At 43.1% G+C, this 22,760-nt stretch overlaps 1 protein-coding gene across 1 annotated transcript in view; it reads left to right on the plus strand.

Moving 5' to 3' along the window:
* Positions 1-22,760, plus strand: part of Mamdc2 (MAM domain containing 2) — a 151,092-nt gene that overhangs the window by 66,160 nt on the left and 62,172 nt on the right. The window contains exons 5-6 of the mRNA XM_028764009.1: positions 2,659-2,796; positions 17,600-17,856. Coding sequence (XP_028619842.1) covers positions 2,659-2,796; positions 17,600-17,856 — 395 coding nt within the window. The remainder of the gene's footprint in view (positions 1-2,658; positions 2,797-17,599; positions 17,857-22,760) is intronic.

Genomic DNA, 22,760 nt, shown 5'->3' on the forward strand with positions numbered 1-22,760 from the left:
ATCTTAATGATCTCGATCGTCTCGTTTGTCACTTAGATCCTAGCTGGTATGGGCAGGATCAATTGTCTGCATGGCAGTTTTGAGAAGACAGGAAGAGAGGACAGCCCCTGGCCCGTGGGTGTCTGACTATTCCTCATCAGCCACCGGCCATAACATTTTACATAAGGAGAGGCTGGTGTCTGTGAAAGTGCACATGGGAGGAATGGGTTCTTTGGGGTCAGAGGCTGTGGGAGCTGAGCATACAGGTGTAAACCCCAGAGCTGAGCAGTCAGTCAGTAACCCTCAGGGAGCTTCTTACAGAGATGGGACTCAGGGCAGGGAGATGGGTTTCTGGAATTATGAGGTAGGGAGGTGCTAGAGTTAGCCTACAGGGGACAGGCATCCAGCTGAGGCTTTACATATGATGACACAGGTCTCCATGAACTGGAAACAAGGAAATACAGATACATAGGACCTAGGAAAATCCTAAAAGAGACATAGATTTGCAGGGATTACAGAATGGGGACTTTAAACTAAGGGTGAGGGTCAGAAAGTGGAAAAGAAAAATGTCAGTAGATCTGAGAGATGTCTCAGCAGTGACAGTATTAAGACTGAGGACTCGGAACCAAAGAGAAGAGTCAAAGATGGTCTTGAACAAGGAGCCTATGCAAATACCCTGTGCTCTGGCTTCTATGTTTGGTCTTTCACCGATACCTCTAATGCAAAGAAGAAAACAAGACTAAAAAATGTACTTTCTGTAGATGCAGAAAACTTCCATTTGGGCTCTTCCCTTGAGTAGTCTAAGTGCTGCTCCTCCACACATGGAAACATCAAGCACACTTGGGGAGCTCCACCTGCTGGATCAGTCCCTTAACACACACACACACACACACTTGTCCTCATCACCTGCAAAAAGAAGCTGGTTCCTGTGATGACTGAGGAGAAGTGGAGTAGTTAAGGGTGATTGATAGAAGGCTGGACACCCAAGAAATGTTCAGTTCTTGCCCCCAGGTGATATATATGGTAGCTTCTGGTTTGTATTTTTTAAAAAAAAAAGGATGCCACGTTGTCAACCTTCCCTTCTCTGTGTTCACCTCTTCTCTTGGTTCCCCCTCGGTGCAGTTGGATTACTAACAGTATCTATCTCAAGGAGCTATGTTGAGGATTAAGTGAGTTTATAGAAAAAGCTTAGACTAGTGCCTGGCACACTGAGAAGGATTTTGCTTTTTATTACACTCTGTGGCAGCCCTTGGCACTAGATGTTGAGCATTAGTTGGCAGACACTGCAGTGGAAATTTGAAAAGGAATCTTAAAATTTGTCAGTGCTCACTGACATCTGTACCAGCCAGGATTCTGGAGGGAACAGGGTGGCTGTGTGGGGTGTGGGGTGTGGCGGTAGAGGTCAGGATCAGCCTCTGTAATTTGAAGAAAACCCATTGACATCAATGAGACCACAAAATTTTGCAAAGTAAAGACGCCAGCAGGTGCTGGCACAGTGACCAGAATTAGTGCCAGCTATGACTCATAACCTGTTGTCTGGCTAGCCAAAGATGGTCAAGACCATCTTTGACCCTTCACTCCCTAGCCAGGACAGGAGGAAAAATTACTAACAACTGAAATGGTGGCTGTGTGATCAAGACTTCTGTATAGGCTGTTCCTTCTGTAAAGGGTCATAGATCGCCATGGTAAACCTGGCAGTGATGAAGATGGGCACTAACCCTGATGTCACCCTCCATCACCTCCCTTTAGTGTAACCCAACAAGAGGGATGGAGCAGTAGGGAAGAACAGGATGGGAATCATCCTTCGTTTGATAATTGCAGGATTATAGTGTCGGATTTGGTTTATAAATTCCCTGCTTCCACTAAAAGAATGTGTTGGTGAGAAACAATGTACAGGAAACATGACAACATCCCCAAGCACAGAGATTTTACTTCGATCTTTTTTATCTCTAGGCAGGTGTTGCAGAAAGGCCCCTAGGTCCGGTGTGCGGCTCGCCCACATCCTCTGAGTAGACTCTTATTCATCAGACAATTGGGGGATTTTTAGCATCTTGGAAACATGCCCCTGAGTTCTGGAAATCTTGTTCACCATAAATAGATGGAGGGCTAGGCCATCAAGGAGCAGTAAGGGTGGTAGAGAAAATGTCTAGAACTGAGGAATAACCCTAAAATAATACATTAAAATAGACATACTGAAGCTGAGAACGCAGATCCGTGGTAAAGTGCACTATGAACACATGCAAGACCTTAGAGATGCGGCCCTAGCACCAAAACATTGACCAATTAATTAATTTAGTAGGCTGCCAAAAATCATCAGCTTATATCAAGCATGGACCATGTGCTCTGGTTCTGTACTGAAAGCTGTCCGTGCTCTCAGTTCGATGATGTGGGAATGTTGTCTCCAATTTACACATCAATAAACAGATTCAGAGAGATGGTGAGTCCCGCAGCAAGCCACGTGGCTAATAGGAGAAAGGGCTGTGGCTCAGGGGGGCAATGACGAAGCAGAGCATCGAATCATTACTGGATCTCTCTTCTTGAGCAATATCTGAATTTCTGGTCCATGGTTGAGAAAAAGAGCCCTTAGAATATAACTAAGGCCAGAGTATGTAGTGAGTATGGTTGTACCCCGGTATAACTGCAGGTCCATGAAATGTTTATCTCTGTCTCTTCCTCCAGACTGTGACTTTGAGGAAAACCATCTCTGTGGCTTTGTGAACCGCTGGAATCCCAATGTGAACTGGTTCGTGGGAGGAGGAACTGCGAAGAACACCCACTCCGTCCTCCCACAGGACCACACCTTCAGAAATGAGCAGGGTGAGCACAAATGCAATCTTCTTTCCAGGGTGAACATTGCCTTTAACTCCCGCCTCCTGGCATTTGTCCACAGAAGAAGGGGTGGGGACACACTGGAAGACCAGGTGGAAAAGGAAGGAGAGAGGGAAAAATCTATGAGACAGAAACAACTGCAGACATAAGTTCATAGCTAAGGAAGCCACAAAGCCTTTTTAGCTCATCTCTAACCTTGGTTGTTTTTACATTTCCATGAAATGTTTTACTTCTTATCTATTGGCTGTTCTTATTTCTAAAGACAAGGCTGGAATACTTCCAATCTTCATTAAAAATAGATCTCAGGGGGACCAGTCCTTAAGAATTTCCCATGAGACCACCAATGCTGATTATTCTTCGCGAAGGGTGCAATAGGGCCCCCTGGTGGCCAAGTACACAGGTACTCTGCAAGGAAAATGGAGAGGCAAGGCTCACAGTGCGGGCGGGAGAAAGCCTCCCGAAGGTAAACCAGAGCAAGGGTGTCCTTCTTCCTGTGTCTCACTGTCACACCTGATCCTGGTAGCTTTGTAAATCACTGTTATCTCCTTATCTGCAAGACAGTGCAGCCCTCCACTCTGGTTTTTTCTAAGTATTGAGAAGATCCTAGCTATCCTAGAAAGTGAAGTGAACGTAAGGACATTGGATCCTTTGCTTTTTCACTCTTGATACATCCTCACAGATAGTGAAGGATCTATTCAGTTTCAATTACTTACTCATGACAGCACAAATGAACACAAGGCAACTGTTTGTAGTTCCTTACTGTCTGTCCTTCATTGACTGCAGTTTCTCATCATCTAAATGTTTAAAAGCGTGTTTCCAACTTCGTGTCCAGCGTGTCTATTCTGCAGATCGCCTGGGCTCTGGACTAGACATCTTGACATCACCGCTCTCTTTGTTCATATTCCCCCATCCTCCTTGTACCCAGAATCTCAGACTCAGTTTCCCACAAGGACCAAGGAGATAGATTAAGCAGGTGGCATGCTGACTGAGTGAGGACTGGGGCAAAATAGACAGTTGACACCCGTGAAGAGTAGCCATCTTTCATTACCTTGTATAAGAGTGTGAGCCCACTTCATAAGTATTTGAATTTTTTCTTAAATATTCAGAAAGAAGGGTGAATTTAAAAAAAAATTTCAAAAAGTAAAACAAAAATATTGAATATGTTCTAAAAACAATATTTAAAAAATGCTATACGTGTGGACAAAGGATTAGTGAGCTCCTCCCTTTCAGCCTCTATTTTACAGGCTTCTTTTCCTTTTCAATGTGCCCAGGCTACCTAGAACAAAATACTTCTAAGTAGCCAGATATGTACATGAGGCTTGTTTGTTTGAGACAAGCCTAACTTTGCATCTAGCATTTTCATTCATCTGATCCTAACTTGAGTATAATGAAGAAAAGTACAATTAAAATAATAAGCCACTGGGCTGCTTCCAAACATCAAAGTGTATGCCCCAAGAAAGAGAACTTCTCTCTCCTGTAAATGGACATCAAACAAGATCATATGTGTCAAATGCTGTCAGAATTGTCCTCTTCCCTACCAAAAAAAAAGTAATAGACAATGATAAATATTCAGAATTAAAAGTAAAGGGTAGATATTCAGATAAAGAAGCCCTAATCAGTAAGTCATAATAAATGAAGCAAACTTACTCAGAGAGAAGGAGCAGTTTTACAGGCAGAGAGAAGAGAGTACAGAAGCAATGACACTACGAATAGCTGTGCCAATTACAGGAAGCAAGGAGAGGATGGAAAAGAAATGTTGAGCAAATTCTACAAGGCTTGAATGCAGGAACAGATTTCAACTTCACTGACAATGGAAAGCTAGCAGAGGTCTTTGAACAGGGGTGAGACACCATCACACAGTGTATATGCTATCTCCTAGAGTATATACTATACTACAAAAACACGGGATAAGAGTATAAATTAGGGGGAGCACCCTCACAGAGGCTGGGGGAAGGGGATGGGATGGGGGGTTTCAGAAAGGGTGACCTAGAAAGGGGAAAACATTTGAAATGTAAATAAAGAAAATATCCAAGAAAAAAAGAGTATAAATTAATACCCTCAGTAGCTCTTAAGATAGAATAAGGGTTAGTCATGTAAGAAACTATGACAAGAAAAACATTTCCATTTCCGACTTTTCAGCGAAAGGTTTAGTACTTTTGGAAATATTGAGAGTTTGGAATTCTATGCCTAGACCATATGTCAATCTTAAAGAGACACATTCCACTGTGGCCACAGAATGCACACTAAAAATGAGAGTACTATGCAGAGTGAATGATACCCAGAAATAGCAGAGCCATCCATAAATCTGCATGAGTATTGTAAAAAGACACATTAATTCAAAATCTTAAAATGTCAGCAGCACCTCTCCAGACCTTTGTTTAAATGAATAAAGATACTAACAATCTCTCAGGGTTTCATAAAAGAAAAGCCAGGTGACTTTTTCTTTCATATATGGAGCCAGACTAGCATGGTGATTGTTCTTCCATTATATCATATAAATCAAGTGCAGACAGTGATATGAAATTGAAACTGTAATAATCCTGGGTCTCTGTATCACAGCTACACAGAGGTGAAAGTTGAACTGTGGGTAAATGTTAAAAAAGCTTTCCAAAGCCACTCAAAACTTAGCTCCAAGGTGGTAAGGATGACAATCTTATGACAATGTATTCACAGTGCCACTGTCATCCTCAGCTGACTGGAGAGAACGGGGGTTTGTTAGGAGAAGCAAGACCACTATGTACTAGTGTCAAAGTGTTCATTTGTCAGTGTTTCCTGAATGCAATCTCTCCTTAAAAGAGTGTGATGCCTGTAGTGCTTCTTCTGTGACCAGACTGTTCTATTGGGTCAATGAGGGATAAAGAATGTGCCAGACCAGGAGTCCCACTGGGTTCCAGCCCAATTGTCAAAGGACTGAGTTTCCTGGAGGAAGCCCTCAGATTCTCAGAGCCACCATTAACCTATTTGCAGGTGAGGAATCTGCATTTAGTGGTCCTCAAGATGCTTTTGCATTCCAATGTTTTACTTCTACCTCTTTGCCTGGTTCTACATGTTGAAATCCCCAACTTCAGCACCCATTGAGATCTATTTCAGAACTGTGTGGGAGCCTCCTGAATACTTATACACACATTCTATTTGGCACCAGAAAAAAGGAACAGAGGATGAAAGTCATCAAGGGCCTGGGTTTTCTGGTGTCTTGACCAGAAGGTAAGGAGAGCGAGATTGCAGTGTAGTCATCCTTGAAGGCCACTGTGTTCTGATAAGAGGTCACCCCTGCTGTGGACTGGCCTCTGGCCTCTGCTTCTCTTCAGTCTCTCCATCCTATTTCCTCCTTTGCATTTTTCCACCCCTTTCACTTTCTTTTGGCCATTTCTAAAACATCTCCCAGGCAAGCAGCTTTGCCTTAGCTACGAGCACTAGCGTTGCTTTAGTAACCCCCATATCAATACGGAAAGTACAAAATCATCAGACTCTAGGGCTGAAGAGAAGAAGTTTGGAGAAAGCTTACACCTCCTTTCCACCAATTCACCAACTAACCTCCAGAAGGAGGCTTCTTCATTGATCTCTCATGTATATAGTCACCCAATTGCTCTGGAGTTGTACCAGTATATACATGGTAAACAACACACATGTACATATATGTATATATACATATACATACATATATATGTTATACACACATACACATGTGGCTTTAAAGAGATCAGGAAAACATCTTGTCCAAAAAATGTTCTTCCCCAGAACAGTAGTCTGGGGCTATGTTTCCTTACTTTCTTTCCTGTTACTGTGTTAAAAATACTCTGATAAAAAGCAGCTTAAGAGACAAAGGACTTATTTTGGTTCATCACAATGGCAGGAGCCTGAGATACTCATGTAGCATCCACAGGAAAGAAGCATGGAATAATAGACAAACATAACTGGTGGTGGGAGCCTTCTAACCTCAGTGAACGACATCAAGATGAGCCCCCAATGGCTAAAGTCTGCCTGGCTAACAGTTGACATTAATTGCCGCAATTACACTCCTTGAAGCCATAATCTTTCATCTCCTGTCCCCATAGACTCAAGACTATATTATACTATGAAAAGCATTCAGTCCATTTTAAATGACCCTAGATTTAACAGTTCCAACATTGTCAAAATTCAAAGTCTCTTAACTAGGAGCCCCTATAAAATTTAAAACACACACACACACAACTTACATACTTTCAACATGTAGTGGTATAGAGAAAGCATTTCATTTCAAATCAGGCATAACAAGAAATTATCTAATTAAAACAAAACGAAAAATCCATTAGACCAAATACCACAGTGTGGAGTTTCAAGTATAGCAACTGAGTCTCCTGAGGAAATTAGCTAGGATTCAAAGGGTTTGAGTAGCCCCACCCCTCCAAGTCTGCCACTGTACCACATGTAAGTTCTCCCTTTGGTGGACTTCATGCATGAAACTCTCTAGTGGATGTTCCAGGGTGCTGGCATTGCCGATCCCTTGGGCTGTCTACTGCAGCTTCAGATTTCACCTTCACAACCTCATGTACTCTTCTCAAGGCCTCTCTACAGGGACTCTGACCCTACCACACCCCTCCCATGAGCCCCCTCATCTGCCATGCTTTCACATCTAGTACCACGTAAGTGATGCTGCCAACTCTGATGCCAGCTCAGGATGGAACCCAACCCACATAGACCATGGACTATGGAGAAACTGAGGCAGTTGCTGTTGAAAGGCAGGTAGTCCTTTCAGCTTAGACCTTCTCCCTTTAAATGAATTTGGATCTTCATGAGATAGAGCCTTTAAAGGATGGGGTTTTGTCCTCAGGGCACTGTTCATATGGTCCCAGGGCAGAGACCCACGTTTCTCTTTAATGATGATAATTTCATTGACAATTAAACGGCTTTCTTGACACCAACCTGAATGGTCTTCTGTCTCATGGAGAGAATGATCACAAACCATTCTCCTCCACACACAATATAACAGCTGTATTTTCTTTGTCAAACAAATTAGTTCCTTGTCTTTAAATTCAATCTCACTGGGGTCCTCAGGGCACAGGCAGAATAAAGCCATACTTTGGCCCAAAATACCACACTAGTGGTCCCTAGGCAGATTCTCCATGGAGTCCTTGCTTTCGTCTGAAGCCTCTAGTCTGTTTCTCTCAACATTCTTGCTTTCCAAATTTCCATCAGAATGGGCCTTTGAGCTCTGCCTCCAGCATTTAAAGACTTTTCTCTCCCAAAGCACCAAACTTTCACATTCTGTCCACAAAACAGTTCCAAAAGCTTGAGAACCACGGAGTCAGGCTTATCACACCAATGGTCCCACTTCTCGATACCAATTTCTGTCATAGTTTCTTCTCTTCCGCTATGATTAAATACCCTGACAAAAGCAATTTAGGTGATATAATGTTTATTCTAAAACATAGTTCAGGGTACAGTTTATTTTTGCAGGAAGTCAAGGCGGCAGGAGCTTGAAGGCATCTGGTCACATCCCCAGTCTTTCATTTTGATTTTAATATATTTTTTTGAGATAGTACCTTGTAATAACCAAAGCTGTCCCGGAATTCAATTCATGATCCTCATGACTCAGCCTCCAGAGTGCTGGGAGTACACTAATCTTTATCATCATCATTATTATTATTAATCATTTTATTTGTTTACATTTCAAATGATATCACACTTCCACAACCACCCCCCCAACCCATCTCCCCTTCCCTTTGCCTTTATGAGGGTGCTCCTCTACCCACTCACCCACTCCTGCCTCAACCGCTCCAGCATCTCCCTATGCTGGGGCACCAAGCCCCCACAGGACCAAGGGCCTCTCCTCCCACTGATGTCAGATAAGGCCATCCTCTGCTACATATGTAACTGGAGCCATGTATCGCTCCATGTATAGGAGTATATGAATCTTAAAACCAAACAAACAAACAAAACAGCAATAACAACAACAAAAACAAAATAATAAAGCAAACAGAAAAGGCTGGTCGATCATCAGCTCAATCAGTAAAATCCTGAGTTAAGGGGCTGGAGAGATGGCTCAGTGGTTAAGTAGCACTGACTGCACTTCCAGAGGTCCTGAGTTCAAATCCCAGCAACCACATGGTGGCTCACAATCACCATCTGTAATGAGATCTGATGCCCTCTTCTGGTGTGTCTGAAGACAGCTACAGTGTATTCATATATAATAAATAAATAAATCTTTAAAAAAAAAACCTGAGTTAAAGAGATCTAAACAGACATCTCTTAGGTCTCTGCTGCCTATCATGTAGTTGTTTTCTAGCGTACATGCTGCCGTTTCTTAAATTACCTGAGTACCAAGCACAATTGTCCTCATTCCATATGCTTCTTCCAGCTCTCCCCTGCTCTGCCACTCACGTTTCCCTCGAATTTTTAGACCTCAACTGCAGGGACTCAGCTCAGTGGTAAGAGAACTTGCCTAGCCTATGCAAGGTGCTGGATTTGGTCCCCAGCACAATAAACAACCCTTGCCGCCACAGTATAGAACTGACATGCTCCCTACTTGTTAAGGGACAGCCCTCTCCTGTCCAGTGTCTTAGTTACTCTTCTATTTCTATGAAGAGAGACCAGGACCATGGAAACTTACAAAGGAAAGCATTTACTTGGGGGCCTTCTTACAGTTTCAGAGGGTGAGCTCATAACCATTATGGCAGGTAGCACTGCAGCAGGCAGGCAGACATGGTGCTAGAGTGTAGCTAAGGGCTTGCATCTGATGCACAATCCAGGGGAGGGAGGGACTGAGCCTAGCACTCCAGTGACACACCTCCTCAAACAAGGTCATACCTCCTAATCCCTAAATAGTTCTACCTACTGGGACCAAGTTTTCAAATATATGAGCCTATGGGAGCCATTCTCATCCAAACCACCACCACTCAACACAAATGTTCACCACACACACACACACACACACACACACACACACACACACTCCATGCATGAACTCCCATCAAGTCATTCTATTACCTAATCTGAGGCATAAAAATGATTTGTTCTGAAGACCCTATAATATTTATCTAAGGAGTTCTGCCCACACGATATCAGTTTGCCCAGTGTGACTCTTGCAGAAAAATAAAACTACCGAGAAGGTAGAAATTGCCTCTCTTATTTCATTTGCCTCCTATTGGATATATTGACTTTTCTCTGCACTCTATCAATTTGGGTGGCAAAGGAAAGATTAAATGATCCAGATGTCTGCCTGCGGCAGCAGATTTTGCTCTCTGTGGACTCATCTCATGTTCGTTCATATACTGGAAGCAACTTAGGCCTTTGCTTTTGGTAAGAAGTAGAGAATCACACAGCTGAGGTCAAGAGTGTAGAAGAACATGGTCATAGGCCTTTGTATTGTAGAAAAGGGAACGGTGAACACAGCATCTGTAAAATTCAGTATACTTATCAGTTTTCTTTCACTAGCTTATATGTTTCTACCAGTTTTCCCTAGACAGTGAGCTCCAATTTTTCCAATGACGCTGTCCCCAACATCTTGTTAAATGATAGAGCAGGTACTGCACTGAGAATTGTGGGATTTCCTTGAAATATGGAAGAGGACATGATTTTTAACTTGTTTTCTTACCCAATTCTGATTCACCACCTAGGGTTTCCCTATTTGTTAATATTTTACGAAGCGAAACAAAATCATTTCAGGAGGTAAGTTGCTGGCAGCACTGATCAGTACTGTTTTCTGTGCACCTTGGCAATAAGGGAGATAATTGATGGAAAAATAATGAGGAGAATTCATTATTTTCCCGAGGCTTGAGATTTTTAAAACCAAGCTGCTCAGAATCCCACTCTGCAGGGAGCTGGACAAAGATTCAAAACCCAAAATCAGATCAGAATGATGTTATTCTCCCAAAGCCCATAAGATGGATGAACCAGCTCTCTGAGGCCCAGGCGATTTTTCTCACTTGGGTTTGGATGGAGTTCAAGTGTCATCGGTACCTACTCATTCTCTCTGCATCAATCTGCTCAGGTCGTGGCATTAGCACCCAGTGGGAGGGTGGTTTTATTAATTTCCTCAGCGTTGCCTGCACACATAGTCTGCTGGAACACACACACACACACACACACCGTGTATTCCTAGTCATCCTCACTGATCAACAGCCTCGTTTCCAAGGATTAAGTGCAGAGCCAGGGCACAACTCCCACATGTCTCATGGGATGCAGATCTTCACAGCCTCAGGCTCAGGCTCTTCACAGACCAGCAGCAGCAGCAGAGAGATGTGCTTCATCTCTTCCTATGTCACTTTTCTCGTCTTTTGACTTTTCCCCATTTCTTATACCACTCTGGCTTCTTTGGGGTTCTGGAGGCATAGTGGGGTTCAAAGCTTTAAAAAGGATAATGGACAAGAAGCTTTACCTGCCTGGTGCTGTTTAATCTTAGGTTGATGCCCTTAAACTGGAAATGGCAAAGGCTGCTTCTCCCATGGCTTTTGAGATTTGCACTTTACACTTCCAAGAAATGATGCTCTTTCTGATTGAACATCTCTAAACCTCTTCCAGCTTTTAGAGGTAATGGACTCAGCCAGACCTTCTCTACAGCTGTTACCATGCACGTAGTCTTGAGAGGATTTTTCTGAAGTGCGTTAGCGCACTTAGGCCAAGGGAAAAGTCAATGTTTTTGCTCCATCAAACTCTGGAAAGTCATTAATAACAAACTTTGTCCTCTCAGCTCTGTCCCGACAGCTCTACTATCAGATTCTTGCCTTTTCCTACATGCAAGGAAAGCAGGTGCTTCTCTCTGTACTCTACACACTTGTTTTTCACTGATCACATTCTCTTAGAACTCCAATCTGATCCAGGCTGACAAGATGGTTCACTGGGTAAAGTGCTTGTCATGCAAGAATGAGGAGCAGAGTTCAGATCCCTAGAACCCACCTAAGTGGGGCGTCCCATTTCCAGCTCTGAAGGCAGACTCAGGATATTAACCAGAACAAGCTAGCTAGCCAGGCAAGCTGTGTCAGCAAGCTCTGGGGTCTGCTGAAAGACCCTGCTTCAATGAATAAGAAGGATATTAAGGAAGACTCCTTGAAAGGAAGAAGAAGAAGAAGAAGAAGAAGAAGAAGAAGAAGAAGAAGAAGAAGAAGAAGAAGAAGAAGAAGAAGAAGGAAGAGGAGGAGGAGGAGGAGGAGGAGGAGGAGGAGGAGGAGGAACAACTCTCATCTCTTCCATGCAAAGATCCAAATCAATTGCAGAACTGTCTGCCTATATGATGATGAGATTAAGAGTCAACTTCCCTTTCCATTCCCTCTCTTAGCTGCTCCCCTTGGATCAAGGTAAGAAAGAGAAAGAAAACATGTCACAAGCAAATATAGCAATGACAATTCCTTTTTGCAAAAATTCCATCTCTAGCCTCCCTATATGTCCATATTAAAGGGAATATATGGGATAAAGTTTGGAGAGTCACTTTAAGTGACAGGTGTTGCCAACTGCTGTATTAACAGTCCATCTCTATACTCTTTCAACTATGGAGATACTTAGTTATGTATGGTGACACACACCTGTACTCCCATACTTGGAAGGTAGAGACAGAAGGATCAAGATGCCAAGACTAGCCTGAGCTACATACCAAGATCTTGTCCAAAGAAAAAGAACTCCTTCCTTCTTTTTCTTCATCAAAATCTTGCTATGTAGCTCAGGGAAGGAAGGAAGGAAGGAAGGAAGGAAGGAAGGAAGGAAGGAAGGAAGGAAGGAAGGAAGGAAGGAAAGAAATAGAGACAGATTCTTATTTCCCATGTTCTTGGCCTTGAAATATTAGCTGAGAGTAGAATTCTGTCTGACAGATGAGTAGAAGTTTGTTAATGTAAAAAAAAGACTTGGGGGGGAAATAGCCTAAAAGTAGGAAACATTTATTTTAGCTCACAATTTTAGAGCTTTTAAGTCTTCATCATCCACTGGCCCCATTGCTTTGGGCCTGAGATGAAGCAAAACACACATTCAGAAGCTGCTTTTTATGGTCAGAAGTGTAAAGAGTAGAAGGGACCAAAGACAAGCATACATCCAGGGACCCATTTAGTCCAACTTGGACCCACCTCCTAGTTTCTACAACCTCTCAATAATGCTATCAAATTACAAATCTATTAATCAATCAATCCACTGATTATATCAGAGCCCTCATGATCCAACTATTTCCCCCAAGCTCCACTTCTGAACATTGTATTGGGGACCAAGGCTTCAACACATGGGTTCTGAAGGGATATTTCACATCCAAGTTATAACAACTTCCCATCCAATGTTCATATACACTTCTTTCTTCTTTGCTGTATAAAAAGACTGGAATCTGGCTTTATTAGTATTATAGTAAAGATCTACTCCAACCCCTAAACTACGTGTTCCTGAGTATAGCTATCAAGTATGCAACATGGGAAAGTAAATGGGTTGACTTGCCATGTTTGAGTGCTGGCTGTTCAACATGGCAGCAGCTGAGTGGGTTATTTCCATCTGGAACATGTTTCTTCAGCCCAAGTGGTACCAGAAGACAGCTAGCCCAGGCAGCTAGCAAGACTGAAGCAGACACAACAACTAGAGCCAAAAATGTGGGCAAAGAAGGATGAATTCTAGCTGAGTCTGAAACTGCCATTGGCACTATGGTCAAGTTGTGAGCAATCTTTAGGGAAATTCTGGGCAGCCAGGCTGTTCAGGAACTGTCCTCTAAGTTCTTTTTTTTTTTTTTTTTTTGACCCATGTGGAAATGATTACTGATGAGAAACCACTAAGGTTACCTCAAAGGTTTCACTAATACAAAGGGCTGCTGTAAGGCGGAAAGAAGGCTTTCTTCAGAAGCAAGTGCACAGACTACACTCAGGCGTCACTCAGGAGGCCTAAGCTTCAGCTGGTATTGCCAGGGATTACTGTCTTTCTACTGAACTTGACAGCTGTCTTGCCTGCAGAAACCTTGGGTTATTAAGTGTATAACTAAGCGTTGGGTACAAGTAGATCAACTTCCTATCTGAGTATGGCAAAGCAGCTGATTATTAGTCTTGTGAGGGAACCCATTGTCTCTATTTATGCTCTTTAATTTTTAGTTAAATTGGTTTCTCTGGTTGGTTGGTTGGTTGGTTGGTTGGTTGCTTGGTTGCTTGGTTGCTTGGTTGCTTGGTTGGTTTTGAGAAAGCATCTGTCATTGTATGTTACATAGCCTAGGCTGGCCCAAATTTATCTTCCTGCCATGGCCTCCACAGAGTTGGGATGTTCTACCAAAATGAATTTTTGAATTGCCTGGCCTAAAGTTTTAATTCTGACCATGGTCTGGTTGATTATAAAGATCCTGTTTACCTAGAATACACCCGTAGTAGGTTTGTATCTAACCGAGTTTCCTTATACCCAAACCCTAATCATCTAAAGTCATTAAAATTACCTTTCCCTAAGTTAGTAGAAACTCAGCAACCCTGAGCCACATAGGAAGGTTGGCCTGAGCTGGGTAAGAAAACCCATATAATGCCAGGTAATAAAAACACCAAGCTACCTTTTCCCTTCCTGTGGTCAGAGGCACAATCACCACCCTTCACCCTCAACTAGTCCCCAGCTGCTCTTCCTCAGAGTAGATTTCACCAGAGATGCCCTCAGCCAGGGTGTTGTCACTTCCCAGCCTGGCCTTCTATAGCAGACACCTGAACAGTGGTTTCTGAGTCATCCTAGCCCTGTCAAATCAGATGATAAACTTGTGATGAGCTGTCCTTTTTGTTCCTGGTAAGAAATCTCATGTTACTCAGATTGTCAGTAAATAGTACCCAACTGTGTCAACAAAGGAATACTAAAGAGGAAAGGAAGGGCAAGTGTTTGTGGTCTAGGCTGGTGGTTGCATGGGAGACTCAGCGTCAGCAATCTTGGTATCAGTCACAGCAGCCTCCCTGACTCGCTTTAGGCTGGTCCCATTTTGTTTTCTGGATGCTCCTTGGACCAGAAATGTGACTGTGGTTTGCTGGGCTCAGCACTGTGAGCATGAGCTGCTGAGGAGGCACTTCAAGCACTAATGCAGGGATAAAAACAGTATCCAGACGGCAGATGAGTAACCGTCCTTCACCATGTGATGTCTGTCAACTGCAAAGGAGATGTGTTTGTCATGGGGCTGTGGGTAAGAGATTTCTCTAGCTCTGCACAGTAATGACACACTCCAGGAGTGGAACGGGTTGTTTCAAGTGGATCTGTCAAGAGCATTCTAGACTTGTTGGAGACAGATCATCTCTTCTTGGGCAGAATGATTTCCCTTCTTGAGGCTGTGTCGGTTTGAGTTCCGTTGGAAATGGACAGTAAGCTAGAACTGGCAGTGGGGTGACATGGGGTGGGGCAATGCTTGTGAAGAACTAAGGCAGAAACTCATTAGTAGAGTCTGCAGAGCTCGTTAGTAGAGTGGGTGCATGGATGTAGGACTCGCAGCGTTTGTAAGGTTTGGTGACAGTGCTTTAACTTTAGTTATTGTCAAAGAAAAATGAGAAAAGAAACAAAAATAACAAATTCATCCCAGATGACTTCATCTTTATACCGATGCTGTCATATACTAAAAATCTGTGTACCATATGGAAAAGTGAGAGTGTCTAGTGGCCACAGATGTCATAATGCATCCCTGAGTGAAGAGCACCTTCAGTGTAAGATACAGATCCTGAGAAAGGGGAGAGGCCAGGCCTCCAGGAGAATGGCCCAGCTGTAGTGTCCCTGGTTGCTGGCTCACTGGCTAGGGGCAGTGTGGAGTTGTGTGTCCTTGATAGGAACACTGTCGTGAATCTACAAGTGGTTCAGCTGAGGCTAACAAGCCAGTTTCAGTGCCTGTAGCAAGTTCTCCTGCAGAACTCTGACCCACCTCTGTGCCTGCAAAGTGCACAAAGTGCCTGCAAAGCAAGATATAAGGAAACAAAATCCTACAGCTTTCCCTTCCTGGCAGTCCCACCTCGCGAAGAAGTGTTGTTTCGCCCTTATGATGTACAATGACCGCGAAGGAGTGTTGTTTCGCTCTTACGATGTACAACGACATGTAACAAGAGGCAACAAGAACTTTCGCTCTGAGGATTCTTAGTAAATAGACTTGTGGAAGAATGGAGTCGTTTATGGTCGCATACGTTCTCCACTGTTAGGATAATGCTCTAGTCTGTCTGGACAATTTGATTGTATTAGAGAGAGGGGCACTTGGGTGACCACTCTTCTAGGACTGTTGTCATGGTTTGGATAACCTCCACACAGAAGGCAGAAACAAAGCCAATGTTGTATTGTTCCTACTATTCTTACTGCTTTCTCACCAAAATAAAAGAATCTCTTATGAAGCAGGTACTATCTCCTGAAAACGAAAGTAACAATTAAGATATATCTGTTCTGAGCTTACAAATAGAAAAAAAAAAACATTCTGTCCAAGCCACACTGAATAGCTCCTCTCCATCATAACCTAAATAAATGTATACAAAGTTGCTAATGGTGATAATAGCTGCCCTTTATAAACCACAGACCATGGGACAAGAACAGCTCTAGATTCATAAATGGTATTGCTGTTTTCTTACAATCATGCTGAGCAATTATAAAATGTGAGGCACACAATAAGCACTTTTCATATACAGTCTCATTTCATACTCATATCAACCCTACGAGGAAAGTACAGTTGCCTGCATCTGTGGGTTCAACAGTGGACCAAAAATATTGGAAAAACGACTGTGTGTGTGTGTGTGTGTGTGTTTCACACTTGCTGACTTCTTTCTTGCTACTACCCACTAAATAGTAAGGATAAGTAATTACATTGTATAAATATTTTAAGTTATTTACAAGTGGTTTAAAATATATAAGAAGGGCTGAGGATGTAGCCCTGTGGCAGAATACCTGTTTAGCATGTACAAAGCTAGAGGTTTGATCCATAACACTGCAAAAAAATAAATAGATGAACAAGCAAACTAAGTGTAGTGGTACATGCCTGTAATTGTAGTCTTCTGGAGTCTGAGGGAAGAGGATTGGAGATTAGAATCCATCCTTAGGCTACATAGCAAGGCTCTTAAGTAAATAGATAATAAGTAACTTTTAAAAGCATGTAAGATGTGTATAGGTTACACACACATGCTAGTCCACTCTGTATGAAGGACTTAAGCATTCACACAGTTTAATATCCCCAGGGGCTCCTGGATCTCTCTCATCTGGGTAGCAAAAGATGGCATTATTCTCATTCTAGAGACCCGACAAATTCATAAATCTGCTCAAGTTCTAGTACCTAATCAAGGAAATGGTAAATCAAAGCTCTTCCCTAGTCTCCATATTGTTTCTGTTTCAGCCTTTAGTGAGTGTTAGTAGTTATGGGTCTGTGAAGTGCTGTGATCACCAGGGTCTATCAACAAAGCCGTCACAAGTTCAGACTCCCAGACCTTGCCCTGCCTTCAAGCACTCACTCTTAGGATCCCTCAGACACACAGTATGCATTTGATGTGTGTTGTAAAAATATGTCCAGGTGTGTCTCTCCATGCCCCTCAAATAAAAGACAGTACAGTCTTGATGTCTTATAACGCAAAGAAGGCTTGGGAAAGGATCACATCTGATACAGTGATGGATTCATCTGTGAAAATGCAGACACTTTGAACAGGGCACATCTTTCCTGTGGGAATAATTTACTGCAATCAAAAGTAAAGGGATATTTAAACTGCATCTCATCTGGCATTTCCTGGGTGCAGTAAACCCCTGTGTCCATCTCCCAGCTATGACACTTACACACTCCTGACCAGACTTCCTTCTCACCCCTTCCAATGGATTGTGTAGAAATGCGTCCCAGAATGTCACAGGTCCATCTGCAGTTTACCAGCCTGTCTTACCCTCTGTTCTGTGTGATTTCCAGGCCACTACATGTACGTGGACTCTGTTTATGTCAAGCACTTCCAGGAAGTGGCTCAGCTCATCTCCCCAATGACCACAGCCCCCATGTCTGGCTGCCTCTCATTCTATTACCAGCTTCAGCAGGGGAATGACAATGTCTTCTCTCTTTACACACGGGACATGGCTGGCCTGTACGAGGAGATCTGGAAAGTGGACAGCCCAGGCAATGCGGCCTGGAACCTCGCAGAGGTGGAGTTCAGTGCTCCTTACCCCATGGAGGTAGGTGAGCCCGGATCTGGGGTCTCACAAAGAGATGCTACACACACAGGCACACAGACACACACACACACAGACACACACACAGACACACACAGACACATACACAGACATATACTCACACACAGATACACACACAGACACACACACCTGTACACATACACAGAGGTCACTCCACTGTACTTTCTTACCAACCTCAGTCCTGACTTTGAAGATAGGAACACATTGACTTTATTTTTTTTATTTTTAATTTAGGAAAAAACATTGTACCTGGGCACTGTACAAACCTTTAATCCTAGTACTTGGGAGGCAGAAGCAGGTGGATCTCAGTGTGATCGAGGTCAGCCCAGTCTACAGAGAAAGTCCCAGAACAACCTGGGCTTCATAGAGAAATGCTGTCTCAAAAAATAAAACCAAAACATAAAAACATTATACCAGTTTGTGTAATAAAATGTGATGTTTCGATTCATGTATACAATGTGTGGTAATCAAATCATAATAGCTAGCATATGTATCACCTCAAGCAAATTTATTATTTGTTGGTTGTGGCCACATTTAAAAATCCTTCTAGGTCTTATGAAATGTACAATGTATCACTATTAATTATGGTTGGCCTACTGTGCATTAAGAACCTAACTGTACTATTTTAGTATAATTGTAATTTTGTATCCACAGACCAACATCCCTTTTTCCCTCCTACTCCTGATGTACTTGTTGCTATTAGAATCTTTTAGAGGGAGGGAGCCGGAGCGATAGCACTGGCACTGATGGAAACCAGACCAGGGCAGTTGATCTCTTGGAGCTGGAGCCGTGACATTCTTCTGGAACACCTTGCTTGCTATGCGGGTGTGGGAACCCAAATTGTTGTCCTTCTGATTATGTAGAAAGCACTCTTAGCGAACAAGGTGTCTCTCCAACCCTTTAATCTTTTTCTTTCCTCTCCTTCCCCTTTTCAGTCTCCTCATTTCTTTCCCTTCTTTTGTTTCCCCTTCCTTCTTCTCTTATTATCTTCATTTCTATTAAAATTATTGTTCTGAGAACAAGTGTGGAAGCCAGTTCCACCAGCTGAATTTTCTGGTGAATGTTCCCTCTGATCTTGTGCTATAGCCACAGAGAGTTCGAAAGGGGAGCTCAGAGCCTGCATATGACTCTGTCCTGAACCTCTCTACCCCAGGGGGCCCAGTCATCTGGGGTTCTTTGGTTTTCCCCAGAGAGAAATCTAGGTAGGCAAAGAGAAACTCTTTGGGCACTAGTATTTTAGTGTTTTTAGTTTCCCTCTGGTTTATGTGGCAGTGATGGGCAACAGAAGGCAGGTGGGGCACCAGCAATAGCAGCAGGAAGCACCCTACAATGGTTCTTGTGCCTACCTCTAGTATCCCGACCTGAGCCCTATAAATGTTGCCCTTGCCTGTAGGCCTAGGAAGTCACTGTCTTCAGCTGTTTATAACAGCCAATGTTGTAGATAAGTCCCAGCATCCAAGACCCTTGGTCTCAAAGACTTGCCAGGTCTCTGATACTCTTCCAGCAACCAAGTCCTGCATGTTCTTTTCTGGGGACCCTGTGACATTTTATCCCTCTTCACTCTCTGCATTCTGCTTTCTTCTCGCCCCCCTCACTCTACCCCTAACTCATATCTCTACTTTTGCGGCCTTTTTCTTGCTGCCAGCCACTCTCTAGCTGCTTAGATGTTGCTTCTCCAGCCGTCAGGAGCCAGCTACCTTTCCATTCTACAGCTCAGCCTCCTGACTGCTCATCAGTTATGGTTTAAAGACCATCGCCACCACTCTGCTGTCTGCTGCTTTTTTCTTCATGTTACTCACTCAAAAAAGAAGAGATAACTGGAGAAAAGCTTTTATTGGATCTACAACAGCAAGGGATGTCTCATGGCATAAAGTCTCCAAACCAATTCCCTAAGTGAGCCTGAGCACTCTGCTTAAATCTGAGGAACCAATCCCAGCCCTGTCTCTCTCAGCACCAACCATACACAGCCATGGGGGGCTTACATTTAAATCAATCACAACCTTGCCTTTTTAGTACCAGTCACAGAAGCCACCAAGGGAAATGCACCTAGGTAGAAATGGCTGTAAGGTCATCTAGAATTCACTAAGACATGGGAAAGCAAAAAGTCTGGTACAAACTGTCCAACAGCCCTGGATGAAGCTGCGCCTTCAAAAGGCTGGGCAATCTTCTGTGATCACGGTGGAGTTTTCTCCTCCAGGCGTTCAAGTCAGCCTGTGCTGGCACAAGGGTAGTCTGGCTGGCTAGTCAACTGATAGTCCTTTGGCTCAAAGAATCCAGGCAGCAAGAGAAGAGTCCGGTAGCTGCTAATTGGAGTGTTTGGGCTGCCATGCTCAGCATCTTTGCTTAGTCACAGGAAAACACACACCAGATCAATTTTAAAGAATGTTCTAAACAAAATCAAACAAACAAACAAACAAACAAAAAGACACAATCTTCTTTCTTCTTTGCAACAAAAAAAATGTTATAAAATCAGATTTAAACTTATCATTACAGCCTTAATTTGAAACACATCTTGGTGTTCTATAACCACATATCCAAATCCATAGCTGTAACTGTGTGTGTCTTTCAGAACTTGTAAGTAGTGTCTATGCTTAGTGCCCACTGAAGTACATACATAAAATCATGCCCGTATTCACAGAAGACAAAGGAGGAAACAGAAACGTTCAAGAAGTCTGACATCTTTTTTCTAGGTCACACAGCTGAGAGATGCCAGAAAGCTTAGGGGACTTCCTAGACTAAAATCGACTACACAGCTGTAGGAAAAGCTTCAGTCTGTCTGAGGCCCCCACCAGGCTGTAAGTTGGGGGTGCAGCATCATAGTTGCTATGTGTGTAAGACTGCTATGAGCATTTACACCTAGCTATAAGGAGAGTCTTGGTTGCCATGGTTTCACTTTGAGTACCCCATTTCACTCTGTACTCTCTGCAGTATCTTCTCCAGATTCCTTTACAGAACAGAAGTGGGTTTATTCCTCTGGCTGCTTTTCAGTGGCGCCATCTGCTAGCCTGCTGCAGAACTGGAGAAGGCTGGCTTGGTCTCCATTTCCAATGTGCTCTGCCTGCTGCTGGTGTGCCTGACACTCCTCCACCTCCTTCATATCCCTCTCATCTCCCTAACCCCAAACAGCCCCAGAGAGAGCACAGTGCCTTTGTAGAATGTGTGCTATTTCCTGTCACAAAGTCTGACCAGGGTTTGATTTGCTCTTACAGCCCAGTGGAAATTTTTCTATGACTTTGGTTACAAGAAGGAAAAGAAATGCTGCCCCAGAAGATAGTCCTTCTATTAAAGTCAAATGAGTCACATGTTAATGCGTATTCAGTCAGGCACGTGTATACACATGTGCATGCACATGCATGCACACACACTCTCATGTGTACACATACATACATGGATGGTGTTTCCTTTACCAACTTCTTTTGTACAACATAAACTCTTGTACAACATTTGCATGAATAGAGCATTGCTGATTTTTTTTTTTAAATCGGCACTCAGAAGTCATATTACTGAGTACTACTAACCGTACCGTTCATCTTTGGAGCCACATGTGTGGGATTTTGCTCCATTAGCCTGGGTCTGTCATTTGGGTTGTTTGCTCTTACTAATTGACAAGAAAAGGAATTGGCGCTGGAGAAATCAAAAGGAATGTGGTGTGTTACAAAAGGAAAATAAACACGGACTTTTTTGAACAGAGAACCCTGGCATATGGGCTGTGATTGCAGACCCATGTCGGAAAGAGCTTCTTAGTCTTTGTGCGCAATATGAAGAAATCTTTCCCCTTCCTCTAACAGTTGCAATGCCTTTGGCCTGTGTTGGAGATAGAAGGAGTGCACATCAAAATTTTACCTTTTATAAACACTATAAGAACATCAGTCATTTGGAATAGAGACCCACCCTTCTACAGTATGAGCTCATCCTAACTACATTTGCAAAACCTCACTCTCCAATGGGGTAACAAACTGAGATCCTAGGGATGAGGACACTGGGTAGCAGCAGCCTCCTTTAGATAGGTTTGCCTTCTCCACTCTCAACAGTCTGCATCACAGACTTCATGCAACTTCATGCATTCATACCTTCCAGGCCCAGGCATGCATTTAAGTTTGAAGCCATGACCCACAATGTGCCTTAGCTGTCAATTCACACTGCATAGAATGCACACCTGGATTGTTTTCCTGACACAATGTGGACCTGTGCTGATCACACCTGGTGCCTTATTGTCTCCAACAGAAAGTTCAAAGTTAGTGGGTGAGAGATAAGAAAGTAAAGCTATCACTGTCCCATGGTCTTTGTGAATCCATTTGGAACATGGCTGGAAAGGCCTAGTCACAGCGCTCATCTCTGACTACTGTGGAATGCCGTATGGGACAAGGGGCACAGACATATTAGAGGTTAGCTTCCTGTAGATAATAGAAGAGTCTAATTTATTTTCTTCACTGACTTTTTCCTGTAGGTGAAGGCCATGGTGATTGATTCCAATCAATTCTGGAATCTGTCAGAAATGCCTTAGGCATGCTAGCTGACACTCTAGGAATAGGGCATAGGATGCCCAGTAAATACAAGTTTTAAGTGTCTCGGTCCATTACCGCTGGGTTGCTACAACAAAATATCATAAGTTCAATGATGTATAAACATCAGAAATTCATCTCTCACAGTCTGGAAACTGAGAAACCCAAAATCAATGTGCTAGCAGATCCATCCTGGAAAGGATCCTTTCCCAGTGAACAGATGGTATCTCCCATTGTGTCTCCACATAGAAGAAAGCTCTTCTGGACTCTTATCACTACCTTCTAATATCAGCAAATTGAGGTTTAGATCTAAGGAGATAACATTTCAGCAGGCAAACATAGTGGTTTCGTTTTCCTTGAAAGAAGCTGTAGGGCTGGGCAGTG

The sequence above is a fragment of the Grammomys surdaster genome, unplaced genomic scaffold (genome assembly GCF_004785775.1).
Source record: "Grammomys surdaster isolate TR1022 unplaced genomic scaffold, NIH_TR_1.0 141, whole genome shotgun sequence".
In the NCBI taxonomy this organism is placed as follows: Eukaryota; Metazoa; Chordata; class Mammalia; order Rodentia; family Muridae; genus Grammomys; species Grammomys surdaster.